The 24799-nt window shown below is 32.7% G+C and overlaps 1 protein-coding gene across 2 annotated transcripts in view; it reads right to left on the reverse strand.

Moving 5' to 3' along the window:
• Nucleotides 1-24799, reverse strand: part of LOC105342881 (receptor-type tyrosine-protein phosphatase N2) — an 85138-nt gene that overhangs the window by 42079 nt on the left and 18260 nt on the right. For both annotated transcript variants that reach the window (XM_034454427.2, XM_011449966.4), the window contains exons 2-9: nucleotides 22418-22468; nucleotides 15726-16412; nucleotides 15208-15297; nucleotides 13551-13763; nucleotides 10651-10806; nucleotides 8737-8878; nucleotides 7090-7179; nucleotides 6527-6603 (exon numbers count right to left, since the gene is read on the reverse strand). In XM_034454427.2, coding sequence (XP_034310318.2) covers nucleotides 6527-6603; nucleotides 7090-7179; nucleotides 8737-8878; nucleotides 10651-10806; nucleotides 13551-13763; nucleotides 15208-15297; nucleotides 15726-16412; nucleotides 22418-22468 — 1506 coding nt within the window. The remainder of the gene's footprint in view (nucleotides 1-6526; nucleotides 6604-7089; nucleotides 7180-8736; nucleotides 8879-10650; nucleotides 10807-13550; nucleotides 13764-15207; nucleotides 15298-15725; nucleotides 16413-22417; nucleotides 22469-24799) is intronic.

A 24799-nucleotide genomic window follows, 5' to 3' on the forward strand; every position in this document is an offset into this window, starting at 1 on the left:
AATTTGTTTACCATCCAGCCTCCTAAAGTGAATCCACCAAAAAAAATTTCATAATGACATGTACAAATACTTTTTTTTTACAAAACTACCTATAAATCACAGTACTGGTATATCTTATTTTCACAAATTGTCTCAGATCTTAAAAATCTGCAGTCAGAAAATCAACAAGGGCAAAACAACAATTATCACTTTTTGACAAAACCTGAAGTACATTATTGATTTCAAGCCATTAAACAATTCATTCATATCAGCTGACTTATTGTATGCCAGTCCTCTTTTGGCCCTGTGGCAACGTGAGTGTTCAAATTTCATCATTATTATTCCGAATGGGATTTTCCAACCATAAAATGATGCATATAATTATTAAGACACTGTCTGCAGTTGAGGTATTTCATAATTGCCTTTAGCCAAATGTGTCAGAATTTTTATGCGTGTGCATGTACGTGTGTTAAAAAAATACACTATGTAAGGATTAAAATGGCTGACCTCTGATCGAAACAACATTTTGTTTTATTAAAAGGATTTTATCGATGGCAACTTATAACTTACCTCTTAGCCGAGTGGGTAAAATGTCAGGCTAATTGTGATCCGTGGAGCCCGGGTTCGAATCCTGCAGGGGCTTATGTTGTTAACTTACTGAGTGGATTTTTTTAGATATTCATTTTTTTATCCCCAAAATGCAAATTTTTCGCTTATTTGACATCTTTGATAATCAAATAATTTACAGTTAATTTGAGTGACTTTTTCCAGATGTGTTATTCCACCTTAAAAGGGCTGGATAGACTATATATAAATCTTCTTGAAAAGATAAAGACTCTTTATAAAGAAACAGAAAAACATTCAGATTCAGAGCTTTAAATATAAGGATATTTTCTTTACCCTAATGATAGATTAAAGATTGTGTATTTTAGAAAGATCTGATGAGTATATACTCCTTAAAACACTGAACATTTTCATACACTTCCTCCTATTCTAATTAACTAACGATCCATAAAACCAGGATCCAAGATCGGCATAAGTAAAGATTTCAGATTACCACAAGACACAATCAGAGGCCCATGGGCCACATTGCTCACTTGAGCAAGCATGGCCATAATATAATCAGTCTTTTGGAGTCATAGAAGGCAGAATGTGGCCAATAAAGTAGAATAAATGCTTGTATGAAAGGCTATACATGTGCATCCCTGAAGTTATATTTCCCTGAAATTAAGTAATTTTCAGGGAAATATAACTTCAGGGATGATAGTGTTGCCCTGTTCCATCATTCCGTCCTTCTGTCATTTCATCATCCTTCACTTTCTGATCATTGTCTCAACACGCATTAAACTCGAGTTTGATATATGGATGTGTCAAACAAAAATACAGGTGAGCTAAAAACTAATAAATAAATGCTTTTCCCTTATTACTCCAAATTTAGTACAACTGCACTTAATTTTGAAAATTTCTACAAATGCTCTGTTAGCTTTAGCTCTTGTAAATTAATTGAAATATTTTATCAAATTTTGCATTTTATATAAGACACTGTCAATGACATACATTTTTAATCAAGTCTGGGAGTCTTGGAGAACTGCCAATGCATTCCTGTGATGCAAGATACAATTTCAACTCCAGATAGAATATCAAAGTCTACAAAATATAGAAACCGAACAAAAAAAGGACTCAGTTTTTTTTTAATTCCTCAAGAGCTTTTATGAGTCTTGTCTTGACTTTTTTATAAAGTGGCTCTGCACAATTAGTGCTCCGACTATAACCCACTGGTATCGAAGATCAAGGCAAAAAGTGCTTGTGATGAAAACAGACATGACATTCATTAAAGATGTGACACGGGAAAAAAGTCCCTTATTAATGCATAACAGAATATCTAACTAAAGGCTAAGCAACCCTCCTCCAGACTTCCTTAAGATTTTTTTCTAACCAATGTATGCAATTTTTATGCACTGCTGATGTGTCATTAGGTATATCTTGTCTAGGTCTGGCTGCATAAGCGGTGCTTAAGCTAGATGAGAAAAAAAAAATGTGACAATTTTCTTTTCACTTTGTGGAAAAAAAATTATACCGAATATAGTTTTTCATTTTCATACTTGAAAGTACACAAGGTTGCAAGTGCAAATTTGCAAATGGTCACTGTATTTAAAACATTCTAAAGAAGAAAAAATGGGTGAGGTTTGGGGGGGGGGGGGAGGAAGGGGGTGACTGTAAGACTCAGTATAATTCCAAATGGTGTCTCAAACACGACTGGAATCAAACAGCAATCCATTAATGTTTTGCAGCCACTGAAATGTTTTTGATTTTTTTATACCATTGAGCGCGAGATTTTTTGTCAATACAATTTTGTTTTTAACTTAAATATAATAATTTTCAGTGGGGCGGACAGGGATAAGAATCTAAAAATTAATTTTATGAGCCTTTCTTCTGTAGTGTATCAGGTTTATTGGTTGTTAAAAAAACATTTCCTTGATGAAAAATTAAATTATCAAAAATATGAACTGCGTAATGGCTTTCTGATGAGGAAATATTCAAAGAAAAAAAAATTGCAGCATTCGACACGTTTGTGGGGTAGTTTTTGTTAAAAAATATAATTTTTCAAACACATATTATAATAATATTAATTAATTTATGCCTTCAATTCCATGACGGCCATAAAAATCATATTTTTATGAAATGACATTCCGAAATCTATACCAACTTAATCACATAGAATTTTGAAATTTTCCACTTAATAAGAAAATAACCCAGGACAAAGAGCTTCCTTATTCTTTGAAAATAAATTGTTTTAATGAAATGGAATTTCCAACAATATTGTTTGCAATTGGTCATAACTTTCTCATAAAATGCAGACTCTTTAAGATAATAACCCAAGCTTGACTTACGTATAGGACTCACAAGTATAATTTCATTAGAGTCTATTTTTTTATTCTCACATATAAAAAGTATAAAAGCTGATAAACATAGACTCTCCGGCAGCTCTCTATGTGTTGGTCACCATTCCCCAATACATAATAGACAAAGAAATATTGGAAAAATTGTCATTTTTCACGAGAGCAAGAACATTAGACCTTTTTTTCCCCGTGTCGCTGAAAGAAAATTATCCAGCATTCATTTTTTTCTCTCCATGGCTTGGGGCGCAGTTGGCAGAAATAATGAGCTGAGATGGGAAACAACATGCTTCGTACTGCGAAAAAAATAAATGGTAAAAAGTACGCACAGGAAGTAGCTGTGAAGGAAATTTTTCCCGAACTCCCACTTGTGATAGGAGGCAGGATGTGCCCATGGTCGTCGGATTATCTTGGCAAATTTGACTAAAGTGCACAAAACAAGTGATGAAGAGATGTCTCATTAGCAATTACATGATTGTGCACAGCCCAAAACGTGCTTTCCCCAACACCCTTCAGTGAAAAATTGTCATTAGTTGTGCTGACTGCCAGCGAGATCTCTCATCCCCAGAGAATTTCTCTTAGAGAAATTAGAAATATTTTATATAAAAAGATCCTTGTGACTATCTGAAAACATGCATGCCTAGACCATTTCTTTAAAGTTAAGTTCATTATGAGTATAAGCAGTGTTAATTCAAACTTTCCCACCAGCAAATTTGTTGGAAAGGTGTTGACCAAAAAACTGACTTTGCAACACAATTCCCCTATAGCCGTTACATCTCTGTGCTATACAAGTGTTGACAAGCCTTTTTTTATTATCAATTTGTTTCTTGTTATTTGGAAAAACTCAGAACAAGAAATATCAATTTTCTGTCATCTCATATACCATGCGGATAAGCCCACACACCGGAATTCTCGAAGCATTGTCTAGAATGTGATGATGTCAACTAGCTTTATATAAACACAAGAAACTGGGGTCCATGGCACAAAACATAAAGAGGGAAGGATTGTCATGGCCATTTCTACACTATATATACCTCCTTTTAGAGGAAGAGTTTTGTATAAAGATTTGAAAAATGTTTAAAATTTACAGCTAAAACATTAATTGATTTTTTTCTTTACTAATATAAACAGTAGTTTGAAAAGTTTGAAAAATTAAGGCACTCAGCTTCCTCAAACCAGAGCGCATTCAATGGCTTAAAGGGGCATGGTCACGATTTTTGTCAAATTTTATTTTTCTGTTTTTATTATTTAAAATGCTTTAGGAATGCATTTCTAATTATCAAATGAGTTTTGAGAGTCAATTGTAGAGTTATAAGCATGATACAGGGCTCACAACTCTTTGTCATGTAAACAAGGCTCATGCCCTTTTTTTGTTTACATATTTTAAATATACCAGTAAAAATCTTTTTCAAACTGATTTGTCCATTTTCTTATTCATTTTAAGCATAAATAAACAGTTCCTAACATTTAACACATTATTTTTGTTTTTAATCTGTAATTTTCAATTCAACATTCAAAATGTAAACAAAGGCTTTGTTTACATAGCAAAGAATTGTAAGCTCTGTAACTCGCTTATAACTCAACAAATGACACTCAAATTTTGTTGCATATTAAAAATGCCTTACTGAAGCATTGTAACCATTAAAATTGGAGAAATAATTTTTGACCAAAATCGTGACCATGCCCCTTTAAGGTGGTATGGGACATCTGTCGATATTAAATTGGATTAAGGAGGCTGGATGGTCAACAAATTAACCTTCAGATCTACCTTAATTAATAAAAAGTGATAAATTTAGTATTATTCATTAAGTAAAGAATAAATCCATGCATTCCAGCTTTCAAATTTTGGTATTTTCCTTTATCCTAACTGATATAGAGCTCTCCTTCTAAAAAAGAACAAAAGAGTCTAAAAATGGCCATGACCATTGAATTACATTATAATTAAAATACTGTTAAGAATTTTAAAATTTTACATTATTTAGCAAAAAAATGTTTTTCCCAGCCACAAATTTTTAAATTCACAGTCGGATTTGAACTCATGACGTACAGATTCGTCATGAATCCTCTAACCCACTACGCTGCGCTGTTAGGTGACAGTTTTGGGAAAGAGACTAGTTACAAAATTTCACTTGATTTTATTGTCTATTTTGATAACTAGTACATCACAATTTAGAGGTGTCCTGGAACACCACCTTAAAATTCCTTCATACCCATAGACCATATACCACATAAAACTTGCTACAATTATTGATGGAAAATGCTGTTTGACCCCACAATCTTTTCTTCAATGCCATTAGAAAAATATGTTTGTAAGCAAAAATGTACATAAATGGGGGAAATAATTGTAAAAATTCCCATACAGCATTTTTTTTCATCAGCATAGAGTTATAATGAAGAGGGTTTGAACATCAAAGGTTCACTGTCTCACACCCGAGCCATCTGCATTAATGCATATGGATTCCAATTACTGACAAATTTACTCTTAATAGGAACTCCAGTCATTCCATATCAAAGATAAAATACAGCCTTTCATATCAATACTAAGTGAAGAGAACCAGCATTGTATGATGGAGGCAGCTGAGACTTTTTAAAACCAACCCCCCCCCCACCCTTAACCTCCATCTACAAAGTTCAAGTTCATTAGCTTAAGGCCCTTTCAAGAATCAAAGTACTGAGAGTACATATAGTTCATATCAAACAAAAACTTAACATCAAACAAATAGTTAACATCAAACAAAAATATCTACAAACTCTGCCTTTGTCTATATTAGGTTTTTTATGAATTCATTATCAATATCTATAATCACCATGCTCTGGCAAAATATTAGCAAAGGCAGTCTTGCAATATAAAGCAAAATGCCTCAATATTTCTACCAATGCTTTATTAGCATTATACCGAGCATCTTTATTACCCTCATTTTGGTTTTTGTCTTTTTAGCAAATATAACAGATAATACACAGTATACAGGGGAATACGGTAGCCGCCTTCGTTTTATTTTTGCGCCTTTTGCACTCATTTGCCAGTGGGCAAACTTAAGACTGCGTGAATTGGAAACAATTGACAAATAGCTGTGTTTACATTAGCATAAGAAAGAGTATATAAATGTATGTATGTCTTGGTAATTTCAAGATTGGGCAAAACTGTTTACAAGTGAAGAAGGACAAAAATAAGACAGTGCAGAGTAAACGTGTATACACTAATGTATCAATAGAATGTAAGATGATGTACACTGCTTCTCAAATATTTTTTTTAGAAAAGCAAAGAGGTAGATACATGTTTACAGCAAGAGGCCAGATATAAAAATGAGTCACAATAATGACTGGTCCCTTTGAGGTCTTCTTACAATGATAAAAAGTCCCTCAGATATGTAATTCAAAATGTCTGACCTAACACCAGGTTGTTGCAATAATGACTGGTCCCTTTGAGGTATCCATACAATTACTAGGCCCTCTAATAAGTAACTCAAAATGTCAGACATGATATTAGATTGTTGCAATAATGGCTGGTCCCTTTGAGGCATCCATACAATAACTAGTCCCTCAAATATGTAACTCAAAATGTCAGACAAGATATAAGATTGTTGAAAAATAATGATTGGTCCCTTTGAGGTCCCAATACAATTATGACTGGTCCATCTGTCCTCACTTACCTATGATTTTCTTAAATGGAACATTTGGATCTGTGGTGTTGATTCTTATTGTCAAACGCCCGTTATCTTCATCTTCCCTACAAACAAAAAATAACAACAAAAACCGTCATCGTTCCTTCTACTGTCTTGAATGAACAACATTCTGCAAGGAAAATTTGTCTTTGTTATCAGTAACAAATGCTTTATACAGAAAGATTTTCCTCATCTTTTTTTCAAACTCAAAGTGTCACTATAACATTCAATTAAAACAGTCAGGGTTTTTTCCCTAGTGTCTGACTGATGAATGAAACTGCAACAGAAACACATAATGAGATTCAGATTCAATCCTTTTCATAAAATTGTGACAAATATATAAAATGCAAAATTTTAACCATAGTTTTAAACAGTTTGCATCTGTCTGAAAAATAAAAGCAAGATTTTAAAATCTGCGATATGTGCTTCATACAATTTTAAGCACATTTAATTAGGAGTTTAAAGAATTTACAGTATCCTATCTACCACAACAAGATAAACCTAATGAGTATCAAAAAAATTAAAATAAACAAACGATAAACTTGACTTACTCAGCATTGGTGATCTTGATGTTAGCATTTTCCTCAATCAAGGCTTCATTGATCATCTCTAGTATCTCCTTGGCTTGTTCTCCATTCAACCTGAAAAGAAAGGCACTTAGAAACCCCCTTGTCTGACACCAATTTTTATCAATCATCAAAAAGTGTTCCTAACAGGCATCTGTCTACATAAGTCTTTATACATGTCTTGTCACAATTCAGATCAAACATCTATAAATATTTGTCTAAAATAGACACTTGTCAGTTACTTTGCTCATACTTGTATCCACTAGACAGCTGTCTATATTAGACTATAAAGATGTCATTTTACTAACAGTCTATTTCTATTATTGTCCTGCTTTCCTTTAACTTGTATCCAATAGACAACTGACTATACATGTATTAGTCTACAAACATGTCAGCATAAGTCTGTTAGACTTATTACCCCTTCTTATCTTAGATCCAGAAGACATCTGCCTTGATATGCCCTTTAATAATTATCAAAATAATAGATATCTGTCTAATTCATAAATACATCTTCATCTTTATGCAGAGTCAATTTTAAAGTTGCATACTTCCCTCCTACTAATTAATAGACTTAATTAATTAATTAACATGCCTCTGTTTAAAGTAGACTTTTTTCATTATTTGTAGCCATTAGTAATAGTAAGACTTACTTTTCTCCTACTTGTATTCAGTAGACAAATGACTACATGTACTAAAGTTATTTAATGTGCTTTCTCTATTATTAATAGGCTAAAATAGCCTTAGTCTCCTTCTACTGGTATTTGAATTGTATCCTGGAGTAGACAACAATCAATATTATTCTCCAAACATTCCTTTTTATATTAAAATAATTCAATAATAGACTCATTTTTCTCCTAGGTGTATTCAATAGACATCTGTCTATTTTACTATATGAACATGTCATTGAACAAAGTAGTCAACTTTCATTAATTGTATCTAATAAACTAACTTTCCTCCAACTTGTATCCTGTAGACATACATGTTTTAAAGCGATTTCACTGTTATTAATAGGCTAGAATAGACTTATTCTCCTACTACTTGCATCTAGTCTGTAAAAATATCCTTTCAATGTCATGCTAAGTTAATAATAGACTCACTTTACTCCTACATGTATCCAATAGACATTTGCCTATTTTGGTCTATTTAGATGTCTTTGTTCAAAGTAGTCATCTTTCATTATTTGTAGTTAATAGATCTACTTTCAACCTTTGTATCCAGTAGACATTTGAGCATAGAGTCTTTTTGTGTCATTTCACTGTTTCACTTTCTGTTTCATTTCATTATTTCATTGTACTAAATAGACTCTCCCTTGTATCCAATAGACATTTGTCTATATGAGTTTATAAACACTTCTTTTTTACAATTAGTCAATAATAGACTCACTTTTCTCCAACTTGTTTCTATTAAACATCTGTCTTCTTTAGTCTATTGACATGTCTCTATACAAAGTAGTCAGCTTTAATTATTTGTATTTAATAGATCTACTTTCCTCCCTTGTTTCCAGAAGACATCTGAGCATAAAGTCTTTTTGTGTCATTTCTCAATTTTTCATAGACATATGTCTACTTTAGTCTATTAACATGTCTTTGTACAAAGTAGACAACTTTTATTATTTGTGGTTAATAAACTTACTTTCCCCCGACTTGTATCCAGTATACATCGGTTTCTATGGGCTTCTTGGTATTGCTGCCGTTGTCTTGCATGGAACTAGAGACGGTTGGAGAGACCCTTGGCTTTGTTGTCAGACTAAGCATAGTCTCTACATTTTTCTTGTCTAAAAATTATAAAACACAAGAAAATGGTATCAAAACACCAAGCTAGATACAATTTTTAACTATGACTGGAAAGAAAAAATGAAGGACTCCGTGTATCAGGCATTTGGTCATAACAAGGTGTATGTCCTGTAAACTTGAAAAGAGGGGGAATTTTTATGGGGGGGGGGAATTCTTGGATATCAAAAGGAATGTGCTGCTCTTAGTGGTTGTCATGATTCCAAGGGGCAGACAACCCTTCAGAGGAGGTAAAGACTCCACAGGGTGAAAAATAGTATGGCTCCTTATACCAAATGGCAGCTCTCTCTCTAACCCTTCTATTTAAAAATTACCCAATATATAAGGGAGGATGGTTAGTCAACAAAAAAAGCTATCAGAATCTCCTACTTATATTTTTTAGCCAAAAAAGTTTTCTGTTTTTAAGAAAGAAAAAAAAAACTCCTCCCTTTAAAAATCATTCTGATTTTTTTTTAATATTTTCTGTTTACAAAGAAGTGGCCATGACTTAATACATGTATTACGAAATTACTGTGTAAAAATATTTAAATTTGATAATAGCAAAAAGTAAAAAATATCAAAACCGAAATTCCAAATTTCAACCAGATCGCTACCTATTTCTCCTTGATGGCCCCCGTTATAGACTGTAAATACATAAAGTGAATTCAAACTCTTCTCTCCACATCTTGCTTATTTTCAAATAACTGATTTGTTTAATCAAGGTAATTTTTAATAGTTCCTTAATGTGAAAAAAACCCACATCTTTCATAAGTATTAGTACATGCATGCACTTATGAATATTAAAGTTAATATTAATTGAACAATGAATTCTATATGCTTTTAAATTTGGTTTATTTCCTAAAATATATTCCTTATATATTCCTTTTTTTCAACTAGCATTTTTATTAACAATGTAAATAAAAGCAAAAATAGTTGAAAATTTCCTGGATTAGTCTAATCTAAAATAGTTTTAATTTCACTCTTCTAAGAACAATTATATAACTAAATACTGTGGAATCATCAGATTTCATGGTGGCTCAATTTTCGTGGAATTCGTGGATATCTCTCATCCACGAATAAACATCATCCACAAATATATAAACTAGGGTTAAAAGGTTCTAGCTCCCTTTGTAGGTGTAATAGATTACACGAAATTACGTCCCCTTGAATCTGTAAAATTTAAGCAATCCATGAAAATTGGCCCCCACGAATATTAATGATTCCACAGTAAATGTTGATTGAAATTTCATTTTGTTAATGAAATTATCTAATCAACAAAAATATAATTTGACTGCTTTGTTGTAATTTGAAGAGGCTCAATGTCTGTGGCCATTATTACACTGTACTGATCTCCTTTAAAAGAAGATCTCTATATAAATTTATAGAAATTAAAAATATCCAAATTCTGAAAAGCTACTATATTTGGGCACATTCTTTACTAAATGATAATTTATTTAAAAAAAAAAAAAAAAAAAAAAAAGAAATATACTGTGGAATCATTTTAATTTGTGGGTAGCCAATTTTCGTGGATGTTACTTTTTTGCTCATTCGTATGGATGTAATTTTGTGGATGTGTCGGTTACTGTTTCAGTAACAAAGATAACTCTTTCAAAAATTGTATTCATTGAGGATTAAAATTCGTGGGGGAGGGATACCCACGGATACCACGAAAATTGAGCCACCATGAATTCTAATGATTCCATAGTATCTTAAAAATTTAATTTAACTTTATCAAGCCTCCTGGACAAAGTTAAAGTAATATTTCTTAAAATTTTACCTTTTATGTTGACATCCTCTTCTTGAATTGGTTCCATGATTCCCTGTTTTCCATTGGATATCTTGCTTGTCTCAGAATCCGTCTTGCTGATCTTCTGGTCTTCATCGAAATTGCCAAATCCATTTTCTTCCTTTCTCGTCCCCTCATCTGTATCTTCTGCAAGCAAGAGAATCAGAGCTATCTATATAAATGGCCTCTGGTGTGAGTTTATAAGGATCACAGAAAACAAAAAACCAGAAAAACTTTATTCAGACCAGTGACGTCATACCATCACTTCTGAAATTTATCACTTCTAAAAATGAAAAAAAAATTCAAAAGTTTTTGTTGTTGAAAAAGTTGAAAGTCACAAATAAAGACCTGGATCTTTGACAGAAACTGCACAAAACAAGGTCCTCAGGTGTCTTTGTTTTGAATTTCAATAGTTTCCATCTTTCCTTTGATCAACCCACCTGAGTTTGTTTTTTTTTTACTGAGCGCAGAAAAATACATCATTTGATTTATATTATATGACACACATAATTATATGTTTTTTGTAATACTGTAAAACGAGAAAATTTGGTGGATATGTATCTAAATTAGCACTAATTAGTGCTAATTTATACATTGGCACACATAAATTTAAGTGCAAGCACCTTTTATTTTAAAATAAATTAAATGAAATGTTCTTGTTTGTATGATCAAAGCCTAAATTTAATTTTGTGTTCATACAAGCACATGAATACAAAGGATTTGATTTTAACTCATGTACACATGTAAACTGTTGATGGGGGCAGTAAATTTGCTTTTGTCAGTAGACTTCATTTGTCGGCGATGCTGTGTTTGTGGTTGGTAAACAAGTTTAAGTTGTTAAATTTTGAATTTAAATAAGGCTACTGCAATAACACCAGAAAAGAAAACGAATTCAAGTTAAACATGAGAGAAATTAAAAGTTTCCAGCAAATTTATACATGTTGCGATCACCAAAAGTTTACTCTATGTTAAAAGTCAACGTGTTTAAAAAAAAAAAACAACAACAAACACGCCTTTATCAAATATGGTTTCAAAATTTTCCAGTTTGATTTTTTTTTCCAAATGATAAATACTGCAATCTGTAGAAAAAGCAAAATGTCTATAGGGCACAATATGGATGATGTATCAGATCATCAACAAAATTGAATAAAAATCACTCGTTTGAAAATTTTGCTTCATTGTATTGCTTTCATTGCCTTCCCTCGAAGGATTGGTATTTTGAAGGTGACCTTTAATATATACATAGAATTAACTTTAGTCAGCAATAGATTTGTGCTCCCAGGATTTGATTATTGTAGATTAAGAAATTTGCAAAATTTTAATTTTCACTATGTTTACAATTAACAATTTTAATTCGATCGATCCATTCTGAAAGCTCTTTTTACTTTAATGTGTGGTAAAAGTCTCATATATGTCACACATTCATGTAGAATTTCGTTTAATCCAGATGTAAAACCATTAATATGATTGGAACTTACTTATATAAATCAAAAATTTAGCAATGTGGATTTAAACGACATCAACAACAATTATTGCAAGTTCAAACAATATTTTCAGAAACAAATAATGGTAATCAAAACAAAAACTCAATAAAAAGTATTTTTGCAATATTCTGGGCTCTAGTGTTAATCTAGAACAAAGAGCCAAATGCTCTACATGCATGCTCTATGGATCTAATTCTTCTGGAGGCCATCAGATATAATAAGTCTTTGATCTTTTAGATATATTTTGAGCTTTGAACTATTATTTAGTAAAGAAAACATCTAAATATTTTAATATTTTCTATATCTTAATTTCATAGAACTCTTCTTCTGAAGGAGATAAAAATAGTCTAATTATGGCCGAGACCACCAAGCCCCCTTAAAAGGATGAAAAACAACAAAGCTGCTCTTGCAATACTTTTGCTGGATGCCATGCATCTTCAGTAATACACTTTTTGTCCCCAGTATTTAGAACCATTAGATAAGGAATCAATTACCGATAGCTCCTGAGCTTGCAGAGAAGAGCTGATTCACAGAGTTAAGAGACATAGGGGAATCAAGCTCTTACAATGACAAAAAAAGCTTTAAAAAATGAAACAAAATACAGAGAAATCTTAATCCTTAATTTACAGACTTAAAAATAGTCAAAAAGTTTTTACTTATTTACTAAATAAAAGGTATAAATCTTTACATAAATGTCAATTTAACTGTAATTTCATGATCAGTTCATGACACATTGGTATGGAAAAAGGTGATTTGTGCTCTCAACAAATAATATGGGTTTTTCTTATATAACTCTTCCTGGTTTCATTGCACCAAAATACTGTATACAGGGTTTAATTTTCACCCTGTGTAATTCGCGTCCCTCTACACATACAGTTTCATCCCATCTTATTCCCCCAGACATAGTTGTTTTTTAAGAGAGATAATATGAGACATTGGAATTCGACTATAGTCTTGAATTTCGCCTATGCTGATGAGGGTAAAAGGGGCGAAAATAAAATGGGGTGAAAATAAGACAGGGTGAATGTTTCCCCTGTATACAGTATATTAATGATAAAAGTCAAGTAAAGAATCAAATGCACACAAGGTACTGATTGTGATTGTTGAACATTAATGTTTGCAGATTGATTAAGTGGGCTCGATTTTCATGACCATTTCTAAAATGTATTTATATCCTCTAAAAGAAAGCTCCATATCAAAATATAGGAATACGCCCAAATTTAAAAAAAAATTCACAGTTGCATCGAAACAAAAATTCATGATCCTATTATTAAAACTATTTCAGATATCTGAATTTGATAAATGCTCAATTTGATGGACTCAACAACAAAATCCACAAAATTATTGATTAACAAACAAAACAAAAATCTAACTTCAGAAAAAGTAAACTGCACAGTAGCAACACACCTCCCCAATTTCCCATCATGTCTTCTGTCCCAACAAACTTGTTATCCATTGGTCTGCTAACTGTCCAATCATCTTCAGCTTTACTCTTCACTTCTTGCTCCAATGGCCAATCATTTTTTCCCTTACTTGGACTCTCTGGAGGTAGCCTTTGACCAATATAGTTTACAAGACTTGTGATTTGCTCATCAGACAGGGAACTTGTTGTTATTTCACCTAAAATCAAGACAATGTACTGTGTAAAACATAGCTTATCGAGAGGGTTTGATAGTCATGACCTTTTTCAGACTATATTGATCTCCTTTAAGGTATTTCACTACACAGGGATTTATACTTTTTAAGACACTATGTCACAAGATGGCGATTTAAATGTTTTGTTAAACTGTTTTTTCGCCTATTTGACATATATACTTCTTATCCATCATGCTTTCTATCATAATCAAGTAATTCTCTGCTGATTTGAGAAACTATTTCAAGGTGTAGTGAGGCACCTTAAAGAAAAGCTTTCTATAAAAAAATAGGAAAATATCCACATTTAAAAGGTTAAATTTATCAATTTTTTTCTTTACTAAATACAGTGGAACTTCCATATCTCAAACACTGGTATCTCGAATACAATGGATATGTTGAAGTTAATTGTAAGTCCCAACCACTTATTTTTTAAGTATTTTATCATCGATATCTCGAATACTCTGATATCTCGAAGTTTTAAAAAAGTCCAACCTGGTTCAAGATAATGAAATTTAACTGTAATTGTTAAACAATGTAGCGAAACTAATCATATTCAAACATTTTTGGAAGGTCTGATGGTTAATGTGTTAAACACTCAGCCAAAGATGAACAATTTACATTTTATCATTTTATACAATAAATAAACAATTTGTTTAAGGAGCATTCTTTTCAAGACAGAAGGGAATGGAACTGATTTTGCTGTAAGCGTTAAGTCATTTAACTGTATCCTGGTTACATGGTGTAGATTGGTAAATAAACACAATGTTTTTAATTTCACTATTTTTTGTAATTTATAATTTTTTTTTATGAAACATATCCCATCATAAAAACTATCAATAGTTTTCAAAAACGTTTTGATGGTTATACTTTGATGGATTAATTTTCTTGCCGCTTGAAATCAAAACCATCTCAATTGGTACTTTTAGAGAAATCATGAAATGTTAACACCACACACAGAATCAAAATAACTGACACAGTATAATACTTAGACTGACAAATAGAACCATTCTAACTAGGCCTTGGACTTTCCATAGGACGTAGCTATTATTTCTTGCGTCAAAACATGTTTAAAAATGACGCTGGATTCAAGTGAAATATGCACCGATTGCGTAGTCTTAGCTCAAAAGCCAGACAAATCGTGTTGATTTCAATGAGCTTTCACTGAGTGGGCAGCAATGAAATAGACAGGCATACGTCACATTGCTGTTTGACACAACTACCCAAAGTCCAAGCTCCTGTTATAATGGTTCTATTTCCATGCTAATAATAAGCACTCTTATTATGGGTGAGAATCCCTTTATTTAGCCAAGTCAGTTAACACAGATGGTATTCAAACCAAATGATTTTAAAGTTTGAGTCTAATATTGCATAATAAAATATTGTTTAAATTAAATTTGAGGTTTATGTTAGCTCATGATTTTAAACTGACCTGATTTCAATTTATTGAGAATTTCTTCTTTTTCTGCATCATAAGGATAGTTTGCTCTACTTTCAGATGAACTATCATAGCGGGAGGGGGCTACAATGGTAAAGAGAGAATATATAGAACACAATAATTAATCAGATCTCATGGCGTAATAGCCTTTGTTTTGTTGACAATTACCAACATAAAGTTGAAGCAAAACCTGTCATGTAAATTTTTTCTCTGTAGCATGTTAATTAGTTCATCTTTAATTTGATGAAAAATGAAATAAAGAAATTTTTCTGCCACACTTCTGTGCCATATAAATTTTGTCTTCATACTTCTTCTTTAAAAGCTTGAATATTTTACTTTCAAATTGTTTCTTACTATGCTAAAAATAAATTACTAAAGTTGAAACAGAAATATAAACCAATGCAGTAAGACATTTTGTGCCAGCAGCAGCAAAAATAGAATCTAAATTTTAATTTCACATGGCCTTAGAAGCATTATAGCAAATCCTTAATCTTGAAAAGAAAAAAAAGTACCTTGATCATATGAGGACCATTGTTGAAAATCTTCCTCTACGGGCCACTCTTTATTCTTGTTATAAAACTCCTGAGAACCTGCGTCCGAGTTCAGACCAAACTCTCGAGCCCCTGAGTCAGTCACCTGACCTTCCTCGTCCCCGTAAAAACCCTCAGGCCTTCCTTCACCCTTACGAATGGAGTCTAGGTAATATTGCAATGCTTGGACGTCCCTCAAGCTGATGTTGTCTGCACCGAGGAATCCTAGGTCCTCCATGAGATTCATTTTATCCTCCTCGCTGAGGTCCTCAGGGAATCCTAGCTCAGGACCTCCAGGTTCCTTCTCAAAATATTTATGGACGCGAATGACCTCGTCATCCTCGCGCTTGACTTCAGGGGAAGTCCCTGAAGGCTTATAAGAGTCGTAGTAGTTTTTGAAGATCTGCTCCAGATAACTTCCCATGTCGCCTCGGACTTTGGCTTCGTCCGAATCGAGCTTGCACATTGAGCGGTGGAATGGCTGACGGGTCCGGCTGGCAAGCAGGGCATTCTGTAGCACGCACTGTGTGTAGTAATCCTGCCATGTGTAACCATCGGTGATCAAGTGCACAATTTGCTCTTCGAGGTTTGACAGTTCATCCTCCCTCAAACGGTACTGGTGCAGATCCTGGCTCTTATCCAGCCTTTGGCAATTACCAAACAGGAGATCTAATGAAAAATAAAAAAAAAAAGAGTTTAAGCATTATAACATCTTTGGAGGATTGAGATATAAAAATCTGTGGTCAAGAACAATATCCCTTAGAATGCAACTCTTGGAATTTTTTTTCTCATTCTTTGGCAATTTTACCGAACAAGAGATCTCGAAAGGTGGTGGGGGGGGGGGGAGAATCAGAAACAAAGGTTTAAGCATATTTATAGATGAGAAAAAAATCTGTATTCAACAACAATAACCCTTTGATTACAAGTATTGCTTCTTGTTCAGTACATGCATTTAGGAATTACCGAACGAAACAAAGGTTCAAGCCAACTTTGGATAAAATAAATCTGTACTCGACTAAATAATCCCAGTCTTCCTGGATTATTTATGTCAATTAAAAGGTTTAAAATGAAGCTTTATAGTTAATCACTAAAGTATCTTTTTCAGCATGCATTTGGTAAAAGCACATATTTCGTTGTTTTCATAGCAAATAAAACTTCGTTGGAAGTTTATTTTGTCATATGGTAATCTCTAAAATGTATCATGTATCAACTCTGTAATATTCATTAATACTTGGGTAAAAAACTCATCATGGATTTGATTTCGATTATTTATACTGCCAATGAAAATAACGAAATTAAATCCTCACTGAATATATCTGCTATCTGACGCATATCTGATGCAAATATCATTCTATATATACAGTAAAATGCTATAGTCATCTAGACTATGAATGAAATAAGGATAAATTCAACACTTAAAACCTTCAATCCTATAGCTACTGATATATTTCCGTTTGAAAAAAATCATGAAAAAACAATAAGTTCCGAGTAAGGTACTTCATTAGACAGATTTATTTCTAAAAGGTTTTAAAAAACAAGCTATTTCTTCTGGAATATCAGCATAAAACCATGCAGATTGCAGAATAATGACATTGTGCGCATATAAGCTTGGGTATCAATATCTCTCATCTCCTATTCTATTCTATATATCTGCAGAAGAGTAAATTTATTGACCATAAAAAGTCCCTCGCTCACATCTCTATATGATGCTGAATCTGACGAAGGTGTTGATAATTATTAAAAAAAAATTCTTTATCATATTTCACAAGCTAATCACAACTCTTTAGGGAAATCTCGCCTAATATGATAAAAAAAAATATCAATGTTCATAGTACGTGTCTTCATTTCCAAAATGTAAAACCAGTCTTTCGGTAAAACACCATTTTGGTGGCTTCCAATTAATCTTCCCCAAGAGACCTCTCTAATGTGAGAAATTTGATATTCCTTGCAAATTATTACTAATCTAGACTTCAACCTTTGCTATCTAGAAAATCAAGGGCTTCATTTAGTCTTCATAATTTATCTTATTTCAGAGTTTCCAGAAATAAAAACGGAGAAGACCATTTTGTGCTGCAGGACAATCTCGCTGAACTCTTTTGGAGGAGTTTTTTTTTAAGCTAAGGTTGAAAAATGGAAATCTGTTATTGATTTTGTTGGAATTAAGCAGAATAATTTGATGGAGTCAAATCCGGGTGATGGAAAAGCTTGTAAGCTTAAGGCATTTGTGGCACTTCCGGAAGCTTTGCTAATGCCAGAAAAAATCTCGGTGACAGTAACGGATTTAAGACGAACGACTAACATTTCTTTATTTCCAGATAGAGGTATTAAACGTCAACACTCTTGTTTGAATTCCACGGATCTTCCATGATCGTGCAGTCAATGACACAATGTGTGATGGAATTTTTATGAAATATGAGATTGTATGATCCCTACACCATTCCATTTCTCTAGGATTATAAAGTACAAGCAAATACATCTTTGAGTTTGAATAAAAATGACTCATTATAAAAAATACGAAGTCTATACAAACTTCCAATCACTGCATGCATCAGCTTGCAGATATCATTTTAAAAACTGCACCAGCATGCAGACATTATGAAAAATTGAAACTGCAATCCAATCTATCATTAGTCAATTACAAAAGAAATCATCATAAATAATTTGGTATACAGTAGACCCTGCAACTGCAGTATTTGTCTGAAGTAAATAAATTCCACTTCTATTTGATTCAGCATAAATTATGAATAAAATTTGGGTTTTTTTAAAAAGCAATTTAAGTAAATCATTATGAACTGCATTCCATCAACTCACCCTTTGAGGTGGACGATTAACAATAACCCATACATTGCTATAATGAATACCAGCTGCAAAGCTTTTTTTAAGTAAAAAAAAAATGTTTAAATTGAACTTTATGTAAAACCATAAATAGACTGATAGTTGTAATACGCGAAATACTTTAAAGAACATAGCATACTTTCGGAATCATCATTGTCTGTGGGGACAACTATTAAACAAAATTATCTCGAACTTGCTTAATACCAACAAAACTAGTACATGTAGAACCAGTACATGTAGAACCAGGAAAATTTTGGATATATCCAAAAACAATGACCCCCTCGAATAAAAACAATTCCACAGTATCAGTCATGCACATAAAGTGTGATGACCTAAATCTATGCAAACTTCTTTTATCAAAATATTTCAATAAAAAAAGAAAAAAAGTGGAAAAAAAGCTCAGTGCTCAGGTGGAATATATCAAAGAATTCTCTAAGATATTGACTGGATCTGTTCTCCAAAGATGCTGGTACTTCAGAATCAAAACCAAGTGCGTCTCCTCAAAACTACCAGTACAGTTTAGACTGCCATAGCGACTCTCTGTATTAATGTACAAGAGGCCCAAGGGCCACATTGCTCACATTGAGGAACAATACCCTTAATTCTGATCAAATCAAATAGTTGTGAAAAAGTTTAAAGTCGCTTAAAACAGTCTACAAGGCATCTTGGAACTTAAAAATTACAGGCACTTGTCGAATTAGGCAGGCGGTTGCTTATTGCAGTCTTTTTATGAAGAAAATAATGATGGGTGGCTCTATAATAAATACAGTCGCATAAGACGGATCAGAGAGTTGGTTAATACAGAAACTTGCTATGAGAGTTGCTATATAGTCTTATAAAACTATCATTTAGTTTTTCCCTACACCTGCCATAAAAAAGCATAACTTTGAGCTTCCATTTTTCTTTCTCTCTTTCATTCTTGTAAAACCAAGGAACATTTGAACCTTTTGGAAACAAAATATTATTCAGATCTTAGGAAGCATTTTGATGGAATTACCAGTAAAGAAGAATCTCCTCTGTAGTCTCCATGTGTCTTGACCCCGACCCTTACATAGGTTCACTGAATGATTTATTTAATAGAAAAGGATTTGAGCTTCCTATGACTGTCAAAATCAAGGAAAACTTTGAACTTTTGGAAAATAAAATAATTCAGATCTGAGGGAAATGATGGCAGCAGCATCAGTACAGAAGAATCTCCTCTGCAGTCTCCCCGCGTCGTGACTCTTTCTATACAGTCCTCCATCGGAACCACCTGCTAATGTCAGCCGCGCTCCCATCAATCAATAAGCCCATGTAACAGTTCCGATTGTGACAAAGGACAACCTCCATCCGCTCCAGTCACATAAAGCAACTCCTCACTCAGCAGTTCTATCTTACCAAAAATCAATACCTTCAGATTCGCCCTCAAAATTATTATTTTTTTTTTTTTACTGTGCCATGCATGTTAGCTGTTTTGAGCGAGGTATTAAATCAAATATGATTCGAAGTTTATACCTTTTTCTGCAGTGTCATTTAATGCTGTTCTGAGCTAAGTTAAATAAAATTTGATTTCAAGATTATCCTTTTTTTCTTCTTAATCAAATCCCCTAATTAACTGCTTGATTAATATGTTGGATATATACTGTTCATATATCCATAAACACATTACCTAATTAGAGTATCATTTCATAAATGTCAAACGCTTATACATGTAACTGTTCTGTACAAAATTAAATCATAATATATATGAAATCAAGTAACAATGGTATAATCTTGTAATTTACAGTTTCTCTGCAACTTTACTGTTATACTATTTCATGTAAAAGTTTGGCAAACAAAAAGCTTCAAAGTTCAAGACTGTGTCTTGCAAAATAAATAACTTACAGCAAAATCATAATGGGTATACACTTATTTGTAAAAACCAGGCAGGAATCGAGTGATTGATGACCATCTCTGATTTCTATGAAAATTTAATATGAAGTTTTATGGACCATTAGAACATCATTGAAGATTATGACTTTTTCGTATGACCTTTGTTGCCATGGTATAGATATTTAAAAACAAATTAACTATCATGAATCAGTCTAAATCTTCGTTTCTGCCTGGTTCTTACAATTAGCTGTACTTTAAATCTTTTTTTGAGTGACTTCTAGAACATTCCCCATCACAGAAATTTCTACATAATCATTTATAGTGAACCGTTTCAGTTATTGTTTTTAAGTTAATGTTTTACTGTAATAATATATCATTAAAATTTAAATATATGGTAACTTTCCTGATTAATAAGCATGTATAAATTTAGCCATATGTAGTAATGGGTATGTTTATTTGCTAGATACAGCCATGGGCGGTGTTGTACATACTAAAGGGGCATTCACAATTTTGGTCAAAATTTCTTTTGCTGTTTTGAATGTTTACAATGATTCAGTAAGACATTTCCAATAGTTAGCAAAATTTTGATTGTCATGATCATCAACTGTCATTGATCGAGTTATAAGGAGGATACAATTCTTTGTTATATGTAAACAAAGCTCAGGTCAGGCATGTTTTTTGCTTACATTTTGAATGTTGACAATTAGGAAATAGGTTTTAGATTTAAAATAAATGTGACAATTTTTTATGAATGTGAACAAAATCTATTGGCTCGAGCCTTGTTTATGTAACATAAAATTATGAGCTCTGCATCTTGCTTTATATATATCACTAAGATCAACTCTCAAATTTTGGTTGATCTTTAAAAATATTTTATAACTAACGAATTGTAAACATAATATAACAAAGAATTTAAAAGTAAATTTGACCAAAATCATGACCAATCATATGCCCCTTTAGAGAGTTTATGAATTATTACCTTTATAAATACTAATTATTGGTACATGATAAACTTTTTATTTCAGTACTTATTTTAAAGATATAGCGTGGAATAAATCGGTTTTTAATTAATTTTCATTCATTGAGAATCTGACCCGTAGCACATCTATTTGCACAATATGGACAATTGAACACAAAGTATTTACTTGAAGATTTCTGACATGAGATCTATTAAAAATGCTACAAATTGACTTGGGGATGTCAAAATGGTTGGAAATATGCTTTGCAGCATTAGCTCAAGGAGGCTCAACTAAAAGAAAGACAACTCTATGTATAGTCTTGCACATTATAATTCATTGAGGGCATGTCTGATGCAGCTTCACAAAGCTGTCAAAAGTTTAAACGAATATAGTTATAAATCATATTTCATTTAAACGTCCAGTTTGTTACATACTGCTATATCAATTTAATGAATGTAGAAAGCTTAATCAATGCGCTTCTTAAAAAAGCACTAAAACTTGACGACCAAATCGCCATGGCAACAGACTTGGTGCTACCATGTCACAATAAAGAACTTGGTTTATCGACAGGCATCTCTTTAATGGCTTCCTTCAGCGTTGCCAGAAAAGTCCCTGAGGTATAACCCAGGTTCCAGAATTTCCTCCATGTTCTCAATTAATTGGCGAACAACAAAGGACTTAAATTTTCAGGCTTTTTTCGTCAGATTGCTCCATGGAGACCAATTGTAGTTATAAGAGATAAAAACTTTTTTTCCTACGACTGATTTGAACAATTATAACCCACAATGTGGAAACAAACGTAATTACCTGTGAAATCCGGATAAATGCGCTATATGTATGGCCACCAAAAACATAAATCTACATATACAGTAATATCTAATTTAATTGTCACACCCGTTAATAAGGGACATAAAATATTCAAAATGTAATAAAACAATTTCCTATTTGCCACAGTACAAGCCTGGCATTTTGAATATTGCAGCCCAGACCCCTACCCGTATTATTATTTCACAGCTTTAAAGCACTTACCATCGATGCACACTTCTTCTATTCCACATAACTGGTTTGTAAACAAACATCCTGCAAAACAATTAAAAATAAATATTTTATAAGCTAATTAATAAGTTTTCATTTGCATCATTTAATTCTCACTACAGTAAAACACGGTTATAACAAACACGCTTATAATGAATTGACACTTACAGCGAAGTGATTTTCATTCCCCGTGACTTTATAACATGTTGTAAACTTGACGGATATAACGAATCACGCATATAACGAAGTAAAATTGAACGTCCCTGGAAGTTCGTTATAAGCGTGTTTTACTGTAGTTAAAAATTAAAATCTAGTACACCTGTTGTAAAGAATTCTCAACAACTTATTGTTCATTAATTTTGTCAAACACTAACATTAAAACACCTCCAAATTACTAACTCGGAGCTGAGATAAAACAAATTCTGTCAGCATTATCCTTCTTTGAAGGTTTTTGAACTTCATGAAACAACAAGGAGAAATACATGTATCTGTTTAGCCATTTCAACTTCTCAATTACCAATCTTTTCATGATTTGTACTAAAATTTGCAACCAAAACAATACAATTTATCATTATATATACTGTATACAGTGAAATATTCAGCCCCACCCTCATATTATTTTTGCACCTCTTTCCCTCTTTGTCAGCGGCTGAATTTAAGATTTAAGACTGAGCGAATTCCAATGTCACAAATACTGTAATCCCTCTTTATATAAGACACATCTTTGTCTGGGTGAATTTAAGTTCTCTAGTGAAAAAGGGCAAAAATAACATGTGGTGAAAATAACCCTGTATACAGTATCTGTATCAATTTTTTTTTTGGGGGGGGGGGGGGGCTGGGAAGAGGGGGAGGGGGGGCGCTTGTTCTAAATGGAAATTTGATTTTACCTATTATTGACCTGTATCACAGGATTAAAAGAAAACACACACACTGAACATCCCACCTATTCTTGACGTAATAAACTGCATCAGAATGATAAATGTGGGACAATATAAATGCTGTGTTTTATCCAGATCTTATACTATAGTATTCCAATAAGACCTAATGAAAATTCTTCCTTTTTGTTAATAGTATATCTACAACCCTTACCAGACCGTTATAATTAGCAGTTTGATTTACATAAGGAGAACAAATTTCTCCCATAACAATGGAAACCTGGGGTACATTTTAATTAGTAGAATGAATTCTTTAGATCTCTCCAAGACGGGCATCCAATTTCAAAGAAAGACAAAAACCGAGCTTTGATATCTCAAAAATCAAAAGCGTAGCTCGTCTATACCAGCTGTGTCCGTGGTGACAATGGATTTAATCTCCTCATCATTCTCGAAGGTCAAAAGTTGACACTGAAAAACTTATGGTATTCATTAGTTATAACAAAATTAGTCGTCTCATCAAACTCACCCATCAAACTCACGGACTCGGTAATGTTAAAGTTAGGATGCCAGATCTTCTTGCGTAGGTTAGAATTATGGGAAGAATTCAAACACTTTAACTTAGTGACATTTAATCATCAGATATGTTCTCTATGAATCTTTTATTTCCTGGAGTTATATTCATTCATAACATAGATTTGGCTTTTGCCCTGGAAAATATCATTTACCAACAATTTTTATATTATTTTTTATCGACCAGAATTACCATTTAATTGGTTGTCGAGTTCAAAACTTCAGTTGGTTGTCAACTTTAATATTAGTTGGTCTACTGAAATTTTATAACATAATCAACTTGAATTTTAGTGGTTGTCAAAAAAAAAAAATTATCATAAAATCTGAATTGTCTAAACTTTAACTCTATTTCTGAATTTTTAAATAAATGTATAGAGTACTCAAATCAGCCGCATGACTTACAATCCTACATCAAGATGAATAAGCGCGTTTCATCTGATCAACTTTCAAATTCAAACGTCAACAAATTTATGAATACAGCAGAACCAAGACTAGGACAATTCATAAACCTTTTTTTGTCAAAACCAGAAAAATCGATAAGAATATAAAATTCAGAGGCATCCGCGCTTATCAAATCCGTTGGATTGCTGAATCCGTTCCCCCTGGAGGCTATTCCGACACTGGTTTAGCATCATATCTCTGCACTACAATGCTCCAATCCTCCCCATTCCCTCCAATAATAGCACCAACATCTGATGAATGACTTATAACTTCACTATAAACTCATCCATTGTAAACGCTGCTGTGACTCCATGGACAAGTATTGATCAGCTTTTAATTGGCAGTGATCTATTTCTTGTTGTGCGATCTGCTGGGAGACAGATCACATAATTCTTCTGTCTTTTTAATTCCACTTCTACAAATCCCTGCACATTAAGTAACCCAGTTGTTGAAAATCTCTCTCTCCTCTCTCTCTCTCTCTCTCATATCA

The sequence above is a fragment of the Magallana gigas genome, chromosome 10 (genome assembly GCF_963853765.1).
Source record: "Magallana gigas chromosome 10, xbMagGiga1.1, whole genome shotgun sequence".
NCBI classification, from domain to species: domain Eukaryota; kingdom Metazoa; phylum Mollusca; class Bivalvia; order Ostreida; family Ostreidae; genus Magallana; species Magallana gigas.